Source organism: Rana temporaria, chromosome 3, assembly GCF_905171775.1.
Source record: "Rana temporaria chromosome 3, aRanTem1.1, whole genome shotgun sequence".
Classification (NCBI taxonomy): domain Eukaryota; kingdom Metazoa; phylum Chordata; class Amphibia; order Anura; family Ranidae; genus Rana; species Rana temporaria.
This window is the reverse complement of record NC_053491.1, coordinates 306010830-306030123: the sequence shown is the minus strand read 5'-3', so window position 1 is coordinate 306030123 and position 19294 is coordinate 306010830. Positions and strand designations below refer to the sequence as shown.

The window sequence follows — 19294 nt, the reverse complement described above, 5'->3', positions numbered from 1 at the left end:
CCCCCAAGGAAGGCACTTCCTCTCAGGAGACCCCCTTTTCTAGGGGTCCAAGTGTTTTCTTTACACCTTCAGATTCCCCCTCTGGGGGAAGCAGACGGTGAAGAAAGTGAGGTAGCCAGTCTACCTAGGTCTAGGCACAGCTCAGGAGAGGTAGATGGAGACTCCATTAGTCAGTCTCAGGAAGACCTACGTCTAAAGAGATATCTCTTTGCTGTAGAAGATCTAGAGAGTCTCCTCCAGGCAATCTATGCCACAGAGGAAATTCCTGAGACCCCCTAAACCTACCTCAGCACAGTATAAAGTTTATAGGGGCTTGGGTGACACTTAATCTAAGGTATTCCCCCTGCACAAGTCCCTTAAAGAGTTGGTCCTTCAGGAATGGAGAGACCCTGAAAGGAGAATAATCAAACAAAAAACCTGGAAAAGAAGGTTTCCCTTCTCCCATGAAGACGAGGAAGTCTTTTTTAAGCTTCCTAGACTTGATGCGGCTTTGTCGCAAGTCACCAAATTGTCTGATCTTTCCTTTGAGGATGCGGGTAACATCAAGGATGTGATGGACCGTAGAGCAGAATCTCTCCTTAGGAAAGCTTGGGAGGCCAACTCGGCAGCACTAAGTCCAGCCTTAGCAGCAGCATGTGTAGCTAGGAATACCGATATTTGGGTGGAGACACTCACCGATCACCTAGCCCAGCATTCTGAGGCTGAGGAGGTGGTTGAGTCACTTACAGTGATAAGGAAGGCGATTGCTTACCTGGCAGATGCAGCTACAGAATCTGCAAGGGCAGCAGCCAAGACAGCAGCCCTTGTTAACTCAGCTAGGAGGGCAGTTTGGATCAAGGCCTGGGAGGGAGATACAACGCCCAAGGGTAAACTCTGTGGCATCCCCTTCCAAGGTTCCCTGTTTGGCAAAGACCTAGATGATGTCCTCGCTAGGTCATCAGAGAAAGGTAAAAAAATTCCCAGTTAAACCCAAAAAAAGGTTTCAAAAAAACTTTTCGAGGCCCCCAGGGGCAGGGTAAACAGGGAGCCAAAAAGGAGCCTTACAGGCGTTGGAACTTTAGTAAAAGGAATAAGAACAACCTCCTTTTCCCTCCTCCAAAACCCAGCGACAAACAGTCCAAGTGACGCCGAGATCAGAGTGGGGGTCGACTATCTCAATTCCTTCCCCTATGGGAGAGAATTTCGAACAGTCATTACATCCGCCAAATAATTCAAAAAGGCTATCGTCTAGAATTTCTGGCAACACCCCCCTCCATGGTCACCCTTACTCGCCTTCCCAGGGATTCCCTGAAAAGGTCTGCCCTCTTGGAGGGCATACAGGAGTTAGCCAAACAACTAGTGGTAGTACCAGTACCAAAAGCTCAGCAGTACCAGGGATTTTATTCCCATGTTTTCGTAGTGCGAAAACCTTCCGGAAAATACCGTCTAATAGTAAACTTGAGAAACCTGAACAAGTTTCTGGAATACAAAGTTTACCATGGAAAGTAACTATTCGGTAAGGAAGAACCTCATGAAGGAAGCCAGATTCTGGAACGCAAAGGCTGCTCAGAGAAGGTCATAGGTACTCTCCTCATGAGCAGAAAACCGGTAACTCAAAAGATTTACCAAAAAGTATGGAAGACCTTCTGTTCCTGGCGTAAGGAAAGACGGGTATCAACTTCTATCCCGGTTATCCTGGACTTTCTCCAGGATGGGGTAGAGGTAGGATTAAAAGTTAGTACCCTTCGGGTCCAAATAGCGGCTCTCTCAGTCTATCTTGACAAAAGATTGGCTAAAGAGGACCTTATAAAACGTTTTTTGTTAGCTAGAGAAAGAGTTTCTCCAGTCCTGAAATATAGTTGTCCGCCTTGGGACTTAACTAGGGTGTTAGAGGCGTTATCTATACACCCATTCAAACCTCTGGAAGAGGTTTCCCTTAAGTTTCTAACTTTAAAGTTGACCTTTTTGTTAGCCATTACTTCGGCCAGAAGGGTAGGGGATTTACAGGCGCTATCCATGAAAGAACCCTTCCTGAGGGTACAGCCGGATAGGATCACCCTTAGAGCAGACCCCCTGTACCTACCTAAGGTGGCATCCCTATTTCATAGGACGCAAGACATAATATTGCCGTCCTTCTGTTCTGAACCAAAGAACGAAAAAAAAGAAATTTCATTCTTTAGATGTAAGAAGGTGTCTTCTCGCTTATCTAGAGAGAACTAAGAGTTTTTAGGAGATCCAATCACCTATTAGTTCTACATGCTGGGCCCAGGAAGGGACTGCAGGCATCAAAAGCCTCAGTCTCAAGATGGATTAGAGAAGCAATATCCAAAGCTTATGTATGCACTGGAGCGACAGCTCCCATAAAGATCAAGGCTCATTCTACCAGAGCCGTAGCAACTTCCTGGGCTGAGAAAGCAGGGGCCTCCTGGGAACAAATCCGCAGCGCAGCCACCTGGTCCAGCCGTCATACATTCCTGAAGCACTATCGTGTGGAAATGTTGTCACAGCAAGACTTAGCATTTGGTCGAAAGGTTCTACAAGCTGTGGTCCCACCCTGAAGGTAGGCCTGTGTTTGTTACTCGATTATCCTCTCGGGTGCCGTCCTGGAAGGTGGTAAGAGAAAACCTACGTTAGACTTACCGGTAATGGTATTTCTATGAACCTTCCAGGACGGCAGGCCTACTTCCCACCCTATGTGGAGGGAAAAAAGGTAAGTACCTATAAGGACTACGTCCCTTGTGAACCAGTTCAGGATTACTCTATTGCATACTGGGGAGCAAGGGGAAGGGTGGGGCCTTTTAAACTGTCATGTGATTGTGTTTCCTGCAGGAGGAGCCATCATCTCTCGGGTGCCGTCCTGGAAGGTTCATAGAAATACCGTTACCGGTAAGTCTAACGTAGGTTTTTTTGTTTCTGTTATAAAATATTGTAAATAAGTGTTTTTCTCCTTCTCTGATGGGCACTGATGGTACTGCACTGACGGGCACTGATGTGGTGGCACTGATGTGGTGGCATTGATGGGCGGCATGGATGGGCACAGATAGGCGGCATGGATGGGCACAGATAGGCGGCATGGATGGGCACAGATAGGCGGCATGGATGGGCACTGATAGGCGGCATGGATGGGCACTGATAGGTGGCACGGATGAGCATAGATGGGCACCATCGTATGTTGTACTAATGGATGCCAATCAGTGCCAAACAATTCCTGCCAATCAGTGATGCCCATTGTGGGCACTGATTAGCATCCATTGCGGCACTGATTGGCATCCATTTTTTGTGTCCTCATCCCTGGTGGTCTAGGGTGGCATACTTTTTTTTTTATTTTTTTTTTTGCATCCCTGGTGGTGCAGTGGGCATCCTCGGGGGGGCTGTGCTGATAATCAATCAGCACAAACCCCCCCCTGTCACAGGAGCAGCCGATCAGCTCTACTCGCGTCTGACAGACGCAAGTGAGGAAAAGCCGATTACCGGCTTTTCCTGTTTACATCGTGATCAGCCGTGATTGGACACGGCTGATCACGTGGTAAAGAGTCTCCGTGAGAGACTCTTTACCTTGATCGGTGTTGCGGGGTGTCAGACTGACACCCTGCAACAACTATCGCCGCGATGCACGCCCCCGGGGGTGCGCAGCGGCTCAAAATCCTGAGGACGTCATATGACGTCCAGTCAGGATTCTACAACCACTTTGCCGACGTCAATTTGTCATTGGCGGGCGGCAAGTGGTTAAGGACCTTTTTTTAATTATGAGTAGGGTGTCTTCTCTTTTTTGGCCACTAGAGGGAGTAAATAGCTGAGTTTTTACTCACCTCTGTAAAAGTGACAGATCCGCAGGACAAGCACACTTCTGCTGTAGAGCTCTGCATAACACGGCCACCGCTCCTCTCCTCCAAACGCTGGATAAGAACCCAGTACAGCCTGTATAGGCACGGGGAGGCTCTCCCTTGTCCCTGGACAGCCGCCATCATGCCCTAGGTCGCGCACAGGGGCGTGCTTTATTGGCGGTGGGGGAGGAGGGGGATTACGAGCATGCGCAGGCACGCTGACTTGAATTCTGGCGCTCAAACAGCCATAAAAGGATCTTGGAGGTCGGCAGCCTTTGGGATGCAACCGCAGGGGCACGTAAGCTCTATGTGGTTGGGGCACTACCAAGAGACACCCACTCTATAGCATGAAACTGTGTTTAAGTTGCATACTTTATGTAGATTGCTAAACTGAGCACAGTAGTATATGCATTTTGGTACCTCGGCTTGTTTGATAATGTCTTGCCTTAGAAGGGACTAAGAAAGACAAAGCACCGCCGCCTGAGACAGGGGGCTCTAGCCGTGCCTGCTCTGTACCTTTCTCCCCTGTAAATTTTGATATACCTATGCAGGAGGAGCCATTGCCACTATCGGGAGTAACAATTTCTCCAGTGGCACCTGGGCCTGCATATGTCACTGAGGACACTTTCACCGCAGCCATGGAAAAATTAGAAGGAAAGATCACTACGCTAATTGCAAAGTCCTTGCAAAAGGACATAAAGCAAAGCAGATCTCCTTCGATGGTTTTAGATCTCCTTTCAGAAAAATCTGACGCGAAGGATGAGGCAACACCTACAGAGGACAGGGATGAGGAGTCGGACAGATCAGGGATATCAAAGGAACACTTTTCTGCTTCCCAGATTCTAAGGTCACAGGTGCAATGTTATGTTGAAACAGTGCGTACTGCATTCAGGTTGCCCTCTTTGGAGTTGACTGAATCACCTGTCTCCTCCCTGGGCTCATAAAAATCCCTGCAGGGTGCATGCTCTTTTCCAGTTCATCCGTTATAAAAAACGTTAATCTACGCAGAATGGCTACATCCAGATAAGCGTTTCTCTCCTCCAAAGAAGTTTGACATTCTTTATCCTATGGAGGAAGAATTTTCCAAGCAGTGGAGCCTGCTTTCTGTAGATGCAGCCATTTCTTGTGTAAATAAGAACCTGACTTGTCCAGTGGATAATGTACAGGTGTTCAAAGATCCTTCGGAAAAGAAGCTGGAATCTTACTAAAATCTTCCTTCCTTCTTGCCGGGTTGGTTGCCCAACCTTCTGTAGCAGCAGTAGGCATGTGTCAGGTCCTCAAGGACCAGGTAATACAGGGTCTGACAGAGCTGCCTTCAGAACAAGTCAAATTGTGGGAGAATTTGCCTAAAGCTTTGTTTTACAATTGACGCTATGAGAGATTCAATTCAGCAAGCATCTCGCCTCGCACTCCAGCTGGTGCATATGCGCAGAATTCTTTGGCTAAAGTATTGGTCAGCAGAGGCCTCTTTGGGGAAGATTTGGAGAAATATATCCAAAAGATATTGAGTGGAAAGACCACTCTATTACCAGAGAAGAAAAACAAGCGACCTTGTTTAAAACGTTCTCTCTCCCCGTCTCCTGGTAAATCTACCTCCAGCCAGTGGCGATGGCATTTTCAGCCAGCCACAAAGGCTAAAGACCAGGCCCAGAAGAAAAAGCAGTGGGGTTCAAAGGCCAACAAGCAAAACCCCAAAGCCTCTTCATGAAGATCAGTTCTCACTGATCTATGCGTTTCCTCCGATCGCTCTCTTACAAAGGCTACTTTGCAGGATAAAAGAAGGAATTCCGGTAATCTTGGTGGCCCCAGATTGGCCTAGAAGACCCTGGTACGCCGAAATCATAAAGATGGTAGTAGGAAAACCTTGGAAGCTTCCGCTTTGTCACAACCTGCTCAGTGTTCCATCCTTCCTTACAAAAGCTAAATTTGACGGTTTGGCTGTGAGACCCACATTCTGAAGAAACAAGGGATCTCGGGTCCTGTGCTTTCTACACTTATTAATGCCAGAAAGCCAGCTTCCAGGATTATCTACTATAGAGTCTGGAAGGCATATGTTTGATGGTGTGAAACTAATGAATGGAATCCTCAAAGATATGACATAAGTAGGAAGCTCACCTTTTGGCAGCTAGGAATGGATAAGAAATTAGCCCTTAGTACCATTAAGGGTCAAATATCGGCTCCATCGGTCTTCTGGCATCTCATTCCCTAGTTCGGGCTTTCGTTCAGGGGGTTTCCTGCGGACCAATCCGCCAGTCAAGTCAGAGCCCATGGGCTCTGAATCTAGTATTGTCAGTGTTGCAGAAGCAATCTTTTGAACTTATTCGCCAGATTCCGCTGGTTCTTTTAAGCAGGAAATTGGCCTTTTTGATTGCTATCTCTTTGGCTAGAGTATCTGAATTGGCAGCTTTTTCTCACAAAGAGCCTTATTTATTTTGTCAGACAAATTGTACTACGACCCCATCCTGCTTTTTTACCTAAGGTGGTGTCAGCTTTTCATTTTAAATCAGGACAGTGTTCTGCCTTCTTTATTTCCGGATCTACAGACAGCGGAGGAAAGATTATTGCGCACTCTAGATCTAGTGAGAGCAGTAAAGGTGTATCTGCAGGCAACCGTTCAGATACGTAAAACAGATGTTTTGTTTATTTTTCCAGATGGTCCCAGGAAGGGACAAGCGGCATCAAAAGCCACTATCTCAGGTGGATTCGACAGACAATTCAAGCCTATGGTTTAAAGCAGGGGTCTTCAAACTACGGCCCAGGTGTTCAGGAACTACAATTCCCATCATGCCTAGTCATGTCTGTGACTGTCAGTGTGTTACAATGCCTCATGGGATGTGTACAGCCATGGCCAAAAGTTTTGAGTGACACAAATACCGTATTGGCGTATACCGCGCACTTTTTTGCCCTGAAAATCAGGGCAAAATAGTGGGTGGGCGGTATATGCTGATACCTGCTTTCCCGCGCCGAGTTTGAATACTGCGCCGACATATACCGAGCGCAGTACACTCGGGTATAGTCGGGCAGTCTAGGCTCCTTCCGCGCTCACGTCCTGGACGTACAGGACGTCAGCGCGAGAGTTGCCGAGCCTGCCCGACAATACACGAGTGTACTGCGCTCTGTATATGTCGGCACAGTATTCAAACTCGGCGCGGGAAACGTACTAATACGGTACTAATTTTCACAAAGTCTGCTACCTCAGTTTTTGAGATGGGAAATTGCATATACTCCAGAATGTTATGAAGAGTGATTTGCCATGAAAATGAACTTGATCCCATAAACATTTCCTCTGCGTTTGTGAAGGCTTCAGGGTGCCCAAGAAAGTCCAGCAAGCGCCAGGACCGTCTCTAAAGAGGATTCAGCTGCAGGATCGGACTGCCACCAGTGCAGAGCTTGCTCAGGAATGGCAGCAGGCAGGTGTGAGCGCATCTGCACGCACAGTGATGCGAAGACTTTTGGAAGATGGCCTGGTGTCAAGAAGGGCAGCAAAGAAGCCACTTCTCTCCAAAAAAACCCATCAGGGACAGATTGGTCTTCTGCAGAAAATATGGTGAATGGATTGCTGAGGACTGGGGCAAAGTCATATTCTCCGATGAAGCCTCTTTCCAATTGTTTGGGGCATCAGGAAAAAGGCTTGTCCGCAGAAGAAAAGGTGAGCGCTACCATCAGTCCTGTGTCATGCCAACAGTAAAGCATCCTGAGACTATTCATGTGTGGGGTTGCTTCTCATCCAAGGGAGTGGGCTCACTCACAATTTTGCCCAAAAACACAGCCATGAATAAAGAAAGGTACCAAAACACCCTCCAACAACAGTTTGGCGAAGAACAATGCATTTTCCAGCACGATGGAGCACTGTGCCATAAGGCAAAAGTGATAACTAAGTGGCTCAGGGACCAAAACTTTGACATTTTGGGTCCATGGCCTGGAAACTCCCCAGATCTTAAGGATTGACCACAAGTTCTCAATGGGATTAAGAGGCGGGTGGACAAACAAAAACCCACTAATTCTGACAATCTCCAAGAAGTGATTATGAAAGAATGGGTTGCTATCAGTCAGGAATTGGCCCAGAAGTTGATTGAGCGCATGCCCAGTCGAATTGCAGAGGTCCTGAAAAAGAAGGGACAACACTGAAAATACTGACTTTGCATAAATGTCATGTAATTGTCGATAACAGCCTTTGAAACGTATGAAGTGCGTGTAATTATATTTCACTACATCACAGAAACAACTGAAACAAAGATCTAAAAGCAGTTTAGCAGCAAACTTTGTGAAAACTAATTTGTGTCATTCTCAAAACTTTTGGCCACAACTGTAGTTATACAACAGCTGGAGGGCTGTAGTTTGAGGATGCCTAGTTTAAAGAATAGGACTCCTCCTTTTTCTGTTTGGGCACACTCTACCAGGGCGATAAGTGCTTCATGGGCAGTGCACCACCAGGCTTCATTGGCTCAGATCTGCAAAGCTGCAACTTGGTCCTCAGTCCACACATTTTCCAAATTCTATCAAGTGGACGTGAAAGGACAAGAGGATGCCGCCTTCTGGCGAAGTGTTTTCTGCAGGCAGCAGTATAAAGCTTCTTGTCCGTGGCGGCCTGCTTGATCTGTGTCTTCCACTTTTCATATGGAGCATTGCTCTTGGACATCCCATTATGTAATGACTAAGGCTCTGTGTCCTGTGGTGTACAATAAAGAAAATAGGATTTTTAAAACGGCTTACCTGTAAAATCCTTTTCTTGGAGTACACCACAGGACACAGAGGTCCCCCCCCACCCCTTCCTATGGGAACCCTATTGCTTGCTAAAAAATGGAGGTGCTTCCCTGATGGGAGGGGTTATATGGAGGGGAACTGTCTTCAATTGGTTGTGCAGTGTCCAATCACCGCTGGTGACCCTTAACCCATTATGTAATGACTAAGGCTCTGTGTCGCATGGTGTACTTCAAGAAAGGGATTTTTACAGGTAAGTTGTTCTAAAAATCCTATTTTCCCCTATGTTTGGTTCCAATGTTGGATTACACTGGCTATTTATATCCTTTCAGATTGATGCATCCACTCCTGATGAAGTGGACTCCATTTTAATTTCTTGTGATTCTGTTGATCTTTTGACACCATTATATCCTATTTTGCAATGTGCCATGCTGTCATTACAATTTTAATGTATTTTATTTATTTCCGGTACTTATATAGCACTGTCAATGTACGCAGCGTTTTACATATACAGTCCTAAACAAAAGTTTAACACCACTTGAAAAATGGCAAAAAAACATATTTTACATTGTTGGATCTTAACAAGGTTCCAAGTAGAGCTTCAACATGCAACAAGAAGAAATGAGACTGAGACAAAACATTTTTTGAGCATTCAATTTAATGAAAACGAATAAACTGAAACAGGCTGTTTTTCAGCTGATCAAAAGTTTAGGACCACATGCCTTTAAAAGGCCAAATCTGTGCTAAGATGTGGATTCATTGTCATTTTCTGTCAGGTAGTCACACGTGATGGCAAAGGCAAAAAAACTCTCCCTTTTTGAACGTGGTCTGGTTTCTGAACTGCATAAGCAGGGTCTCTCACAGCGCGCCATCGCTGCTGAGGTCGGACGCAGTAAGACAGTCATTTGGAATTTCTTAAATGATCCTGAGGGTTATGGAACAAAAAAGTCAAGTGGAAGACCCAACAAAAATTTCACCAGCACTGAGCCGGAGGATCCAATTGGCTGTCCCTCAAGACACTGGACGATCCTCGACCCAAATTAAGGCCCTTACTGGTGCTGACTGCAGCCCCATAACCATCAGACAGCATCTGAGACTGAAGGGCTTCAAAAACAAAAAACGCCTTCAAAAACCTTGTCTCCTTGAACGCCATAGAACTGCTCGTTTGGAGTTTGCAAGAGAGCACCAAACATTTGGCCGTCCACGCCAAGGGACACGGCCAGCACAGCAGTTCCCCGCTGCGCGCTCGGGAGCGCGCGCGGGGAACGTGCAAAGGGGCGGCCGTAAAAAGACGGCCTGTTAGAGATTGGGAGCCGCGCTGCGGCCGTACAAAGTCGTACGGCCGTCAGCTAGTGGTTAATCAATTTTGCAATAAGGCTGTAACAAAATATATATATAAAAAAAAGTGAAGCGCAGTGAACTCTATCCGGATGCACTGTATATGGGAACCAAACTTCTCTTTTCCTCCTGCAAAAGCTGAAAGCCGTGACCAGTTACCAAATCACTTAGGTGGCCCTCTCCAAATGGTTGAGCGTCCTTGAACAAAAATAAATAAAACAAGTGCTGTGTGAAACATTGTGAGGTTTTCTCTCTCCTGGGACTGCAAAAGTGAAAATACACTTAATTTTTATTTTTAAAGCACTTTTATATCATTTCATTAGATGGGTTTCAACTATTTATTTGAAATGTATTTTTCAGAACTACCGTATATCATTTTGTTTGTTTTTCTTTAAAGACTGGTGTCGATCTAATGAAAGACAACATGGCTTTACAAAGAGTGAGAGAAGCTGCTGAGAAGGCCAAATGTGAACTATCTTCATCTGTACAGGTAGCTTTTTTAAAGTATATGTTTCGGTTGTGTCTTTTTTTATCTATCTCTATATATATATATATATAAATTTATTTATTATTGTAATGTTTGGGGGACCAGCTTGATCGCAGGACACAGGCTTCTTAAATCAAAACTGAGGTTTATTAAACTTAAATGGCTTAGCAGCAGCAAAAACAAAAAAAATAACAGTCTCACCGACTTGTACAGCTCAGAACTGCTATCGCAGTTAAACAGTCCTTCCAGGTAAGTCCTTCAGTAGCAGGTTTTTAGGCAAGTCCTTTCACAGCTTTTCATAGCTTCCACAGCTTTCCTTGTCCACCATTCACCATGCATTGGACTCTCCTACACTCCTCCACTCTCACCTGCACTTCCTGTCTGCTTTAAACTACTTCCTTAGACAGGTGCATTAACCCTTTCCATTCCCTTAAAGGCACCACAGTCCAAACAGAGGGGAAATATAACGTCCTTCCAGGACCCAGCCATGGCATCCTGTACAATATATACACCTATATACACATATATATACACACATTCACACACGTATCAAACCATAGAACAAAAAGTACAATTGATAAACCGTGCTAAAATGTTGAAGTCCAATTCCTCATATAAAAGTCCAAATAGATAAGAGTTCTAGGGTGATAAGTGATCCTAGGACAAGCAATGTAGTGCACCCTACACCAGTTCCCAGTCTTCACCTCGAAAGTGCGTCACACTCCCCCTCCGGGGTTCACACTCACCACAAGATATAAAAGATAGAGCCTTGAATAGCAATTCCTTTTACTCAGACTTCCATCGTCTCTCTAAGGTCAGCAGGGGTTCATTTCAATCAGGGCACATAAAAAACAAAGGCACTAAAATAGTGTAATCCTGTTTTAATGCCCCCCTAAAAACAATCCCGCTTCAAATGCACGTAGAATGTAAACACTTGTCTTTTTCATAAAAATGAAAAGGGTTCACCGATATCCTCTGGAGACGGGGGGTCGCGCGTGTGGTAGACAGCACTGTGCTAATGGGACCTTTCCGGATTAGGCTGGTCGGCGGTGGAACACAATTCTCTTCCTGGTTACGCCGTTGTAACATCTGGCATACTCTCTAATCAGGAAAGGTCCCATCAGCACAGTGCTGTCTAGCACACGCGCGACCCCTGTGTCCGGAGGATAGCGGTGAACCCTTTTCATTTCTATAATGTTTATGTGAACACAGGAAATTATTTGCTACAATGTAAAGTAGTGAGTGTACAGCTTGTATAACAGTGTAAATGTGCTGTCCCCTCAAAATAACTTCACACACAGCCATTAATTATCTAAACCACTGGCAACAAAAGTGAGTACACCCCTAAGTGAAAATGTCCAAATTAAGCCCAAAGTGTCAATATTTTGTGTGATCACCATTATTTTCCAGCACTGCCTTAAACTGGTTGTAAAGGTTCCAGTTTATATAAAATAAAAATAACATGTCATACTTGCCTCCACTGTGCTGAGTGGCCCCGATCCTCAGTTTCTGGGGTCCCACGGCGGCTCTCGAGACTCCTCCCCGCAATAGATGACTCCCTCTGGGAAGCTCTCTCCCGAGGGGGTTTCCTTTGCGGGGGCACTCCCGTGACATACACTCCATAGCCACCGAGTTTGTCTCGGCAATCACGTCTTTGGATTTGATTGACAGCAGCGAGAGTCAATGGCTGCACTGCTATCAATCTATCCAATGAAGAGCTGAGAAGCCATGGAGAGAGCGACGCGTTATCGCGCCAATGGAAATTCGGGGCTCAGGTAAGTAAAATGGGAAGGTTGGGGGGCCAGACACTGCAAGGTGTGTTTCACCTTAATGCATGGGATGCATTAAGGTGAAAAAAACACAAAGGTTTACAACCCCTTTTACCCTCTTGGGCAAGTAGTTCACCAGAGCTTCACAGGTTGCCACTGGAATCCTCTTGCGCTCCTCCATGACGACATTATGAAGCTTGTGGATGTTGGAGACCTTGTGCTCCTTCACCTTCTTTTTGAGGATGCCCCACAGATGCTCAATAAGGTCTGGAGACATTCTTAGCTAGTCGATCACCTTTACCCTCGGCTTTAGCAAGGCAGTAGTCTTGGAGGTGTTTGGGTTTGTTATAATGTTGGTTGAATACTGCCCTGCAGCCCAGTCTCCAAAGGGAAGGGTATCATGCTCTGCTTCATTAGACAGGCGTATAGCCTGCAGTTCTCATTGAGCGTTTTTTTTTTTTTTTTACCGCCCGATTATCAGTAGTGTCTTCTGTTCAGCCACAGTGGCTATACATGCATTTGAATTCAGGCGGTTGAATGTATGGCCAGCTTATGTAACTTTTCAATAGTAAAAGAATTGCACAACTAAGTTGGAGCATTAGGTTTTCTTGTAGAAAATGGAAAATGTTAAGGTCTCTCTCCAAAGCCCACCAATCAACAGTTTAAATTCAAAATTGAGACTGGCCTCAGATGTACTTCCAAACCTGGAAATACACAGATTTTCATTTTTTTACAGAAATTCAGGAAAATTCTTTTGGAATATTTTCTTGTGGAGTTAGTGATTCTAAACAATGTTTCTATTACAGTGTCCCTTATATTTGTGTATGTGGATGATGGTACTGTAATACAAAATAAATAAATCACACATGCCTTTTTCCTAATCGATATACATACAGGTGTCACATAACCCAGACCTTTCTTAGCCTGTCTGAAGGGAAACCTAAGCAATAGTAGCTTCTAGTTCTCTGTTGCTGGTCATATGTTCAACTAAAAAAAACAAAACAAAAAAAACACTTTTGGTATACAGAGAAAAAATCAAATATCAAAATTCCCCTTTTAAGACCAGTGATGTTTGACATGACGGTTGCTTCCGTCATCCAATGGTATGGAGTCCAGTGGGGGCAATGATTCTCTCAATCGACTCTATGCCTTGCAGGGGAAAGGACCCGATCGCTTCCGCCGCTACCGATGGCTCCGGTAAGCTGCGGAGATGACCACAATGCACCTGCCGTCGATAAATTATCTGAAGGTGGACCGCCTGCCATTTTTGAAAAATTCAGTTTTTATGGCAGCCATATTAAAATGCACAATTAAAGGATCTAATGCAGTGGTTCTCAACCTTTCTAGTGCCGTGACCCCTTGATAAAAATTTCCCAAATTGTGGGGACCCCTAACAGTAAAATTATTTTCGTAGCTTGGGTTGTCAGCACTCAAGATAGTGGCAAGACCAGTAATTTGTGCCCCTAACTCACGGACATTTAGCGTTACCCGAGTCCCTTCCACTCATACAGTATTAAAACCCCTTATGGTACATTTTAGGATGTACTCCTTTCTTTCCCTTTTATCTATATCCCAATTATTATTTTTTCCTTCCCTCATCCCTCTAGACCTCTTTCTTGTTCTTTCTCTTATTCTTTCTCTCCTTTTTTCTTTGTTCCTCTCCCTCTTTTCCTCTCCCTTCCATGTATTCTCTATTTTTATTCCTTCTCTTACTCCTTGGTGGGGAGGGGGGTAGGGTGGTGCCATTCCCCCAATGGAATGAGTGGCAGTGCTGGGAGGAGTTCTGTTCAGCCAACTTAGGTGCTCTTGATCAAGGTCATCTGCTGATCTGAAAACTATAGTGAAGACTTATATGGCCACTATAATCACAGGTAATGTTACTCACTGTGTCTCCGGCTTTGTGGCATCTCGTAGCAGTGACACCTATGCCGAAATCAGGAGCCCCTCCCACTTCACATTCCTCACCAGTCAGCTGACCTCTAGTCTCTGCCCCCAAGCCATGCCATGAACTGAATGGGCGGCTGCAAAGAGGCTGAGTGGGTGGCCGCAAGTTCCAGGAACAGCCCTGCTGGGCTGCCCCAAAAAGGCTGGGAGAGCAGTGCGGGCTTCAGGAACAGCCCAGGATTCGGTGACCCCTGGCAAATCATCATTCGACCCCCAGGTTGAGAACCACTGATCTAATGGAAAAGGGGAAATATGCATAATACAAGAATTAAGGCACAAAGCAGATTTGATGAATGGCAGTATTTCCAGTTGAAGCATTTTGTTACAACATTGCCACAACCAATAAGATCAGAAGATCTATTATGGATTGTTTCTGTATAGCAACAAACACAAGAAATGGTATCCTGGATCTTTAAAATATTGGTGGCAGTGAGTGGGCTGGAAATTCCACCATACATAAGTTGGACTGCCTAAAAAAAAAAAAAATTGGAAAGAGGTCCTGCAATTAATAAGAAGATCTGTGGTAATAAAATAAGGATAGAGAGGGTGGGATGAGTTGGAGAATTAAATGCATTTATCAGTGTAATCATTTCTGAACTTGGAAACATTTTGTATTTTGATAGAACGTAAAAAAATAAAATAAGCATATCTTGGGCTTCAGCGCTACATTTTTTTTTTTTTAACCACTTAAGCCCCGGACCAATATGCAGCTAAAGGACCAAAGGTGTTTTTACAATTTGGCACTGCGCTGCTTTAACTGGTAATTGCGCGGTCATGCAATGTTGTACCGAAACAAAATTTGCGTCCTTTTCCTCCCATAAATAGAACTTTCTTGTGATGGTATTTGATTGCCTCTGCGATTTTTATTTTTTGCGATATAAACGGAAAAAGACCGAAAATTTTGAAAAAAAATAGAAATTTTCTACTTTGTCATAAAAAAAATTCAAATAAACTAAATTTTAGTCCAACATTTAGGCCAAAATGTATTCAGCCACATGTCTTTAGTAAAAAAAAAAATCGCAATAAGCGTATGTTTATTGGTTTTCGCAAAAGTTATAGCTTCTACAAACTAGGGTACATTTTCTGGAATTTACACAGCTTTTAATTTATGACTGCCTATCTCAATTCTTGAGGTGCTGAAATGGCAGGGCAGTACAACCCCCCCCCCCCCCCAAATGACCCCATTTTGGAAAGTAGACACCCCAAGGAAACTGCTGAGAGGCATGTTGAGTCCATTGAATATTTTTTTTTTTTTTTTTTAGTCCCAATTAGTGACAACTTTGCGCAAAAAAAAATTATTATTTTTCCCGCAACTTGTGTCAAAATATAAAATATTCCATGGACTCGACATGCCTCTCAGCAAATAGCTTGGGGTGTCTACTTTCCAAAATGGGGTCATTTGGGTGGATTTTGAACTGTCCTGGCATTTTATGCACAACATTTAGAAGCTTATGTCACACATCACCCGCTCTTCTAACCACTTCTAAAGACAAAGCCCTTTCTGACACTGTTTGTTTACATAAAAACATATATTTTTTTTGCAAGAAAGTTAAGTTGAACCCCCTAACATTATATATATTTTTTTTAAAGCAAAGGCCCTACAGAATAAAATGGTGGGTGTTGCATTTTTTTTCCACACAGTATTTGCGCAGCGATTTTTCAAACGCTTTTTTTTGGGAAAAAATACACGATTTTATTTTAAAGCACTAAAACACTCTCTATCTTGCCCAAATTATTGATGAATTTAAAAAAATGATCTTAGGCCGAGTACATGGATACCAAACACGACATACTTTAAAATTGCGCACAAACTCGCAGTGGCAACAAACTACATACATTTTTAATAGCCTTTACAGGTTACCACATTAGATTTACAGAGGAGGTCTACTGCTAAAATTACTGCCCTCGATCTGCCCTTCACGGTGATACCTCACATGCATGGTACAATTGCTGTTTACATATGACTCCAGACCGATGCTTGCGTTCGCCTTTGCGCAGGGGGGGGGGGGGGGGACAGGGGTGCTTTTTTTATTTTATTTGTAAACTGTTCCTTCCATTTTCTTTATTTTTTTTACCATTTTTATTATCTCAGGGAATGTAAATATCCCTTATGATAGCAATAGTTAGTGACAGGTACTCTTTTTTTTTTTTTTTTAAAATGGGGTCTATTAGACCCTAGATCTTTCCTCTGCCCTCAAAGCATCTGACCACACCAAGATCGGTATGATAAAATGCTTTCCCAATTTCCCTGTTTATATTCGGGGGGGACATTCCATCCCACTGAATGTAAAGGCAGTCTAGAGGCTAATTAGCCGCTAGGACTGCTTTTACATGAAAGCCGACCGCTGGCTGAAAAGAATGATACCAAGATGATGCCTAAACCCGCAGGCATTCTGGTATAACCATTAAGTCCAGCAACATACTAGTACGTTGATGGTTCTTGTTGGACATGTATTGTAATCTTTTTTTTCATGCAGCCTATTGGCTGAACGAAAAAAGATTGATCGGTGGGTATGCCCACCATTAGAATACCTCCCTTCATCCACCCATTTCTAATGATGGGCATACATGCACCATTTATATATGCCGAAGCATGGGGGCATCCTCCCGCAAAAAAGTTATGCCGCGTACACACGGTCTGACTTTTCCACGGGCAAGCCTCCTTTGGAATTTCGACCGTATGTACGCGGCATTAGGAGAAAAATCGCTCCTCCGCCACCATGCTCCTACAACACTGGAGTCACGGCTTTATATATTGTGGAAGCAAACGATGTTGCTGTCAAGATAAATGAAGTCCGCAACAGCTGAGTGGCGTACCTGAAAACGGTAAAGTAAATTGCATACCTGAAAAGAAAGCATGAATAACAATAATACTTGCAGAATAGAATACATTAAAAAGCAGAACAATAGAGAATAGAGAGGGAGAGAACAATAAAACAACTATTTTAGTTTTTTTTTTTTATATATTTTTTTTTTTTGTGTTTATTTTTTACTTGGAAAACGCTTTAAAAAAAAAACCTGTTGGCGATAGCAGGGATCAGGCCTGTCTCTGCGAACGCTGCAGTTATGTGTGTTGTGTTTTGTAAGTGACAGTGATCGATCGATACTGCACTTGGGTGGGCTGGGGGAGGGGCAAAACGCAGGTGCAAGCGGGTATCTGGGCTGATTCCGCTAACAATGCGTTTTTGGGAACCCTAAACTGCTGGGTACGCTAGTATAGATCTGATCAGGTATCGATCCGTTCAGATACTATACCACTAAGGGGGGTGTATGCTTTGCGCGTGGGTGTAAGCGTTACTGCCACTAACCTACTGGCTGGAAAAAGCGCCCAGAGGCGATTCAGTTCGCATGCGTTGCGCTATAGAAGTCATTCATTCAACCTGGGGCGACGCAGACCCTAACTGACGCTTAAATCTTTTTTTGATATCACCCGCTGGGCGATCAGGAAATTGTAAAGGAATTTTTTTTTTTTTTTTCATAATAAGCATCCTTTACCTGCAGACATTCCTCTTTTCACTTCCTCATTGTTCGTTTTTTTTTTCACAGAAGTTGCTTTGTTTCTTCTCTGTTCTGTTCTCTTCCTGCTTGTCTGATTTTACTGACCACTGTGATGGGAGGCTTTACTGCGGTGGTGAGTAACGTGCTCACCCCCTCCTGGGAACTAAATCTGTGCGGCAGGACGCTCTCTACGTGTTAGAGACTTCAAGGAGGTGTGAGTTACTGGGCGTGCCGCAATGCATACTGGGAAATGTAGTTCTTACATGAACAAACGATGCAAACCAGGAAGTGAACAGAAACTAAAATGCTGGAGGTGATATTGATGAAGGAATATAATAGGTATTTACTCGTTTTTTAACAGAATCATTACACTATTCTGTCTACCTTGCAGACATTAATTTTAGGCAACATTTTTTTTTCCTTTAGTGACCCTTAGTGACCCTTTAAGTGTGCCTATGTGTCACTGGTGTCAGTGGTCTGTTGGTGCAACTTACTTGTGATGTCTTCTCTCGCCGAACGAAAATACAGCCGAGAGGAGAGATGACCTCACTTCCTCCTGCCTGTGTTTACATTACACAGGCAGAGGAAGTCCTTCTGCGGAAGGAGATTGGCTGGGAGCGATCGCGAGGGGGGTGGCCAGAAACGAACAGCCGCCCCCTCATCCTGGATCGCTCCCAGAGGCTTACCGACCGCCGCATGGACTTGGGGGGGCGGGGGTCCCGATCGGACCCCCGACCCGCGGGAAGGCAGGCACGTACCTGTACGTGCTATTCTGCCGACGAATATTTACGTGCGGCGGTCGTTAAGTGGTTAAAGATATTTTTATTAGGTTTAAGACAAACCAACAAACAGAAAAATATACAAAAAAAAAACACTAGACAACCTGGTCATAAACGTTAAGCAATACACTCAAACATAGAAAAATAAACTGACGTCGGTGCAAAATATAAAGTAGGCACAGTGGTAAAAGGATCAGGTATAATACCTGGATATAGCAAAAGTGGAGGTCCAGACATTGGAGATCTGTGAGGCACGGCCCATCAATGTTCAAGCAAGAGTAGTACAATCAGTGCTGGGAGAGGGTTAGCGAACTAGCCAACCTTCTACCCCAAATTTTGTGGAAGGGTTTTGTTCCGTTTCCGGAGTTCAAAAGTAAGTTTATACAGTGGGATAGCGTCATTAAGAAGTTTTTAACCAGAGGGATTTCAGAGAGGTCTGTGTGCCCTTCCAGGACCGTAAAATGGCTTTTTTTAACATAGAAGAAGAGTATACGGAGCAGTCTCTTGGCATGTGATGATGGGTGTAATTCGCCAAAAATGCCTTCATTGTTGATGCATTTCCCATATACCATAACCCCCTCCCAAAGAGAAAAAAAAAAACCCAACCCCCTCTCTCTCCCCCTAAAAAATATTACAAAACCTCACTTTCTCCAAAAACCGCTGTCTCTCTAGGGTAGTTCTTTCCTCATTCAGGTCTTATTATAAAATCATATCTAGGACCACACACGTGATGAGGACGTGACGTGTGTGGGAGGTGCCGCCCCCCCTCCCCCGGACCCCCCCCCCTTTTTTCCCCTTGTATCTTCTATATGGGTGTACTTTAGATGCTCGGCTCTGGGAAGAAAGCTGGGGGCAATGAACTACAGCGGAAGCTGTTAAACTAATCCAGAAGTGTCAAACTATAGAGAAGGAAGTGTACTATCATATTTGGTTGTCTGCTTGAATCAATCTCTTCTGGTATTTCTGATTTAAGTT

At 44.4% G+C, this 19294-nt stretch overlaps 1 protein-coding gene across 2 annotated transcripts in view; it reads left to right on the top strand.

Moving 5' to 3' along the window:
* Positions 1–19294, top strand: part of HSPA9 (heat shock protein family A (Hsp70) member 9) — a 414391-nt gene that overhangs the window by 191356 nt on the left and 203741 nt on the right. For both annotated transcript variants that reach the window (XM_040344789.1, XM_040344788.1), the window contains one exon: positions 10240–10332. In XM_040344789.1, the coding sequence (XP_040200723.1) occupies positions 10240–10332 (93 nt within the window). The remainder of the gene's footprint in view (positions 1–10239; positions 10333–19294) is intronic.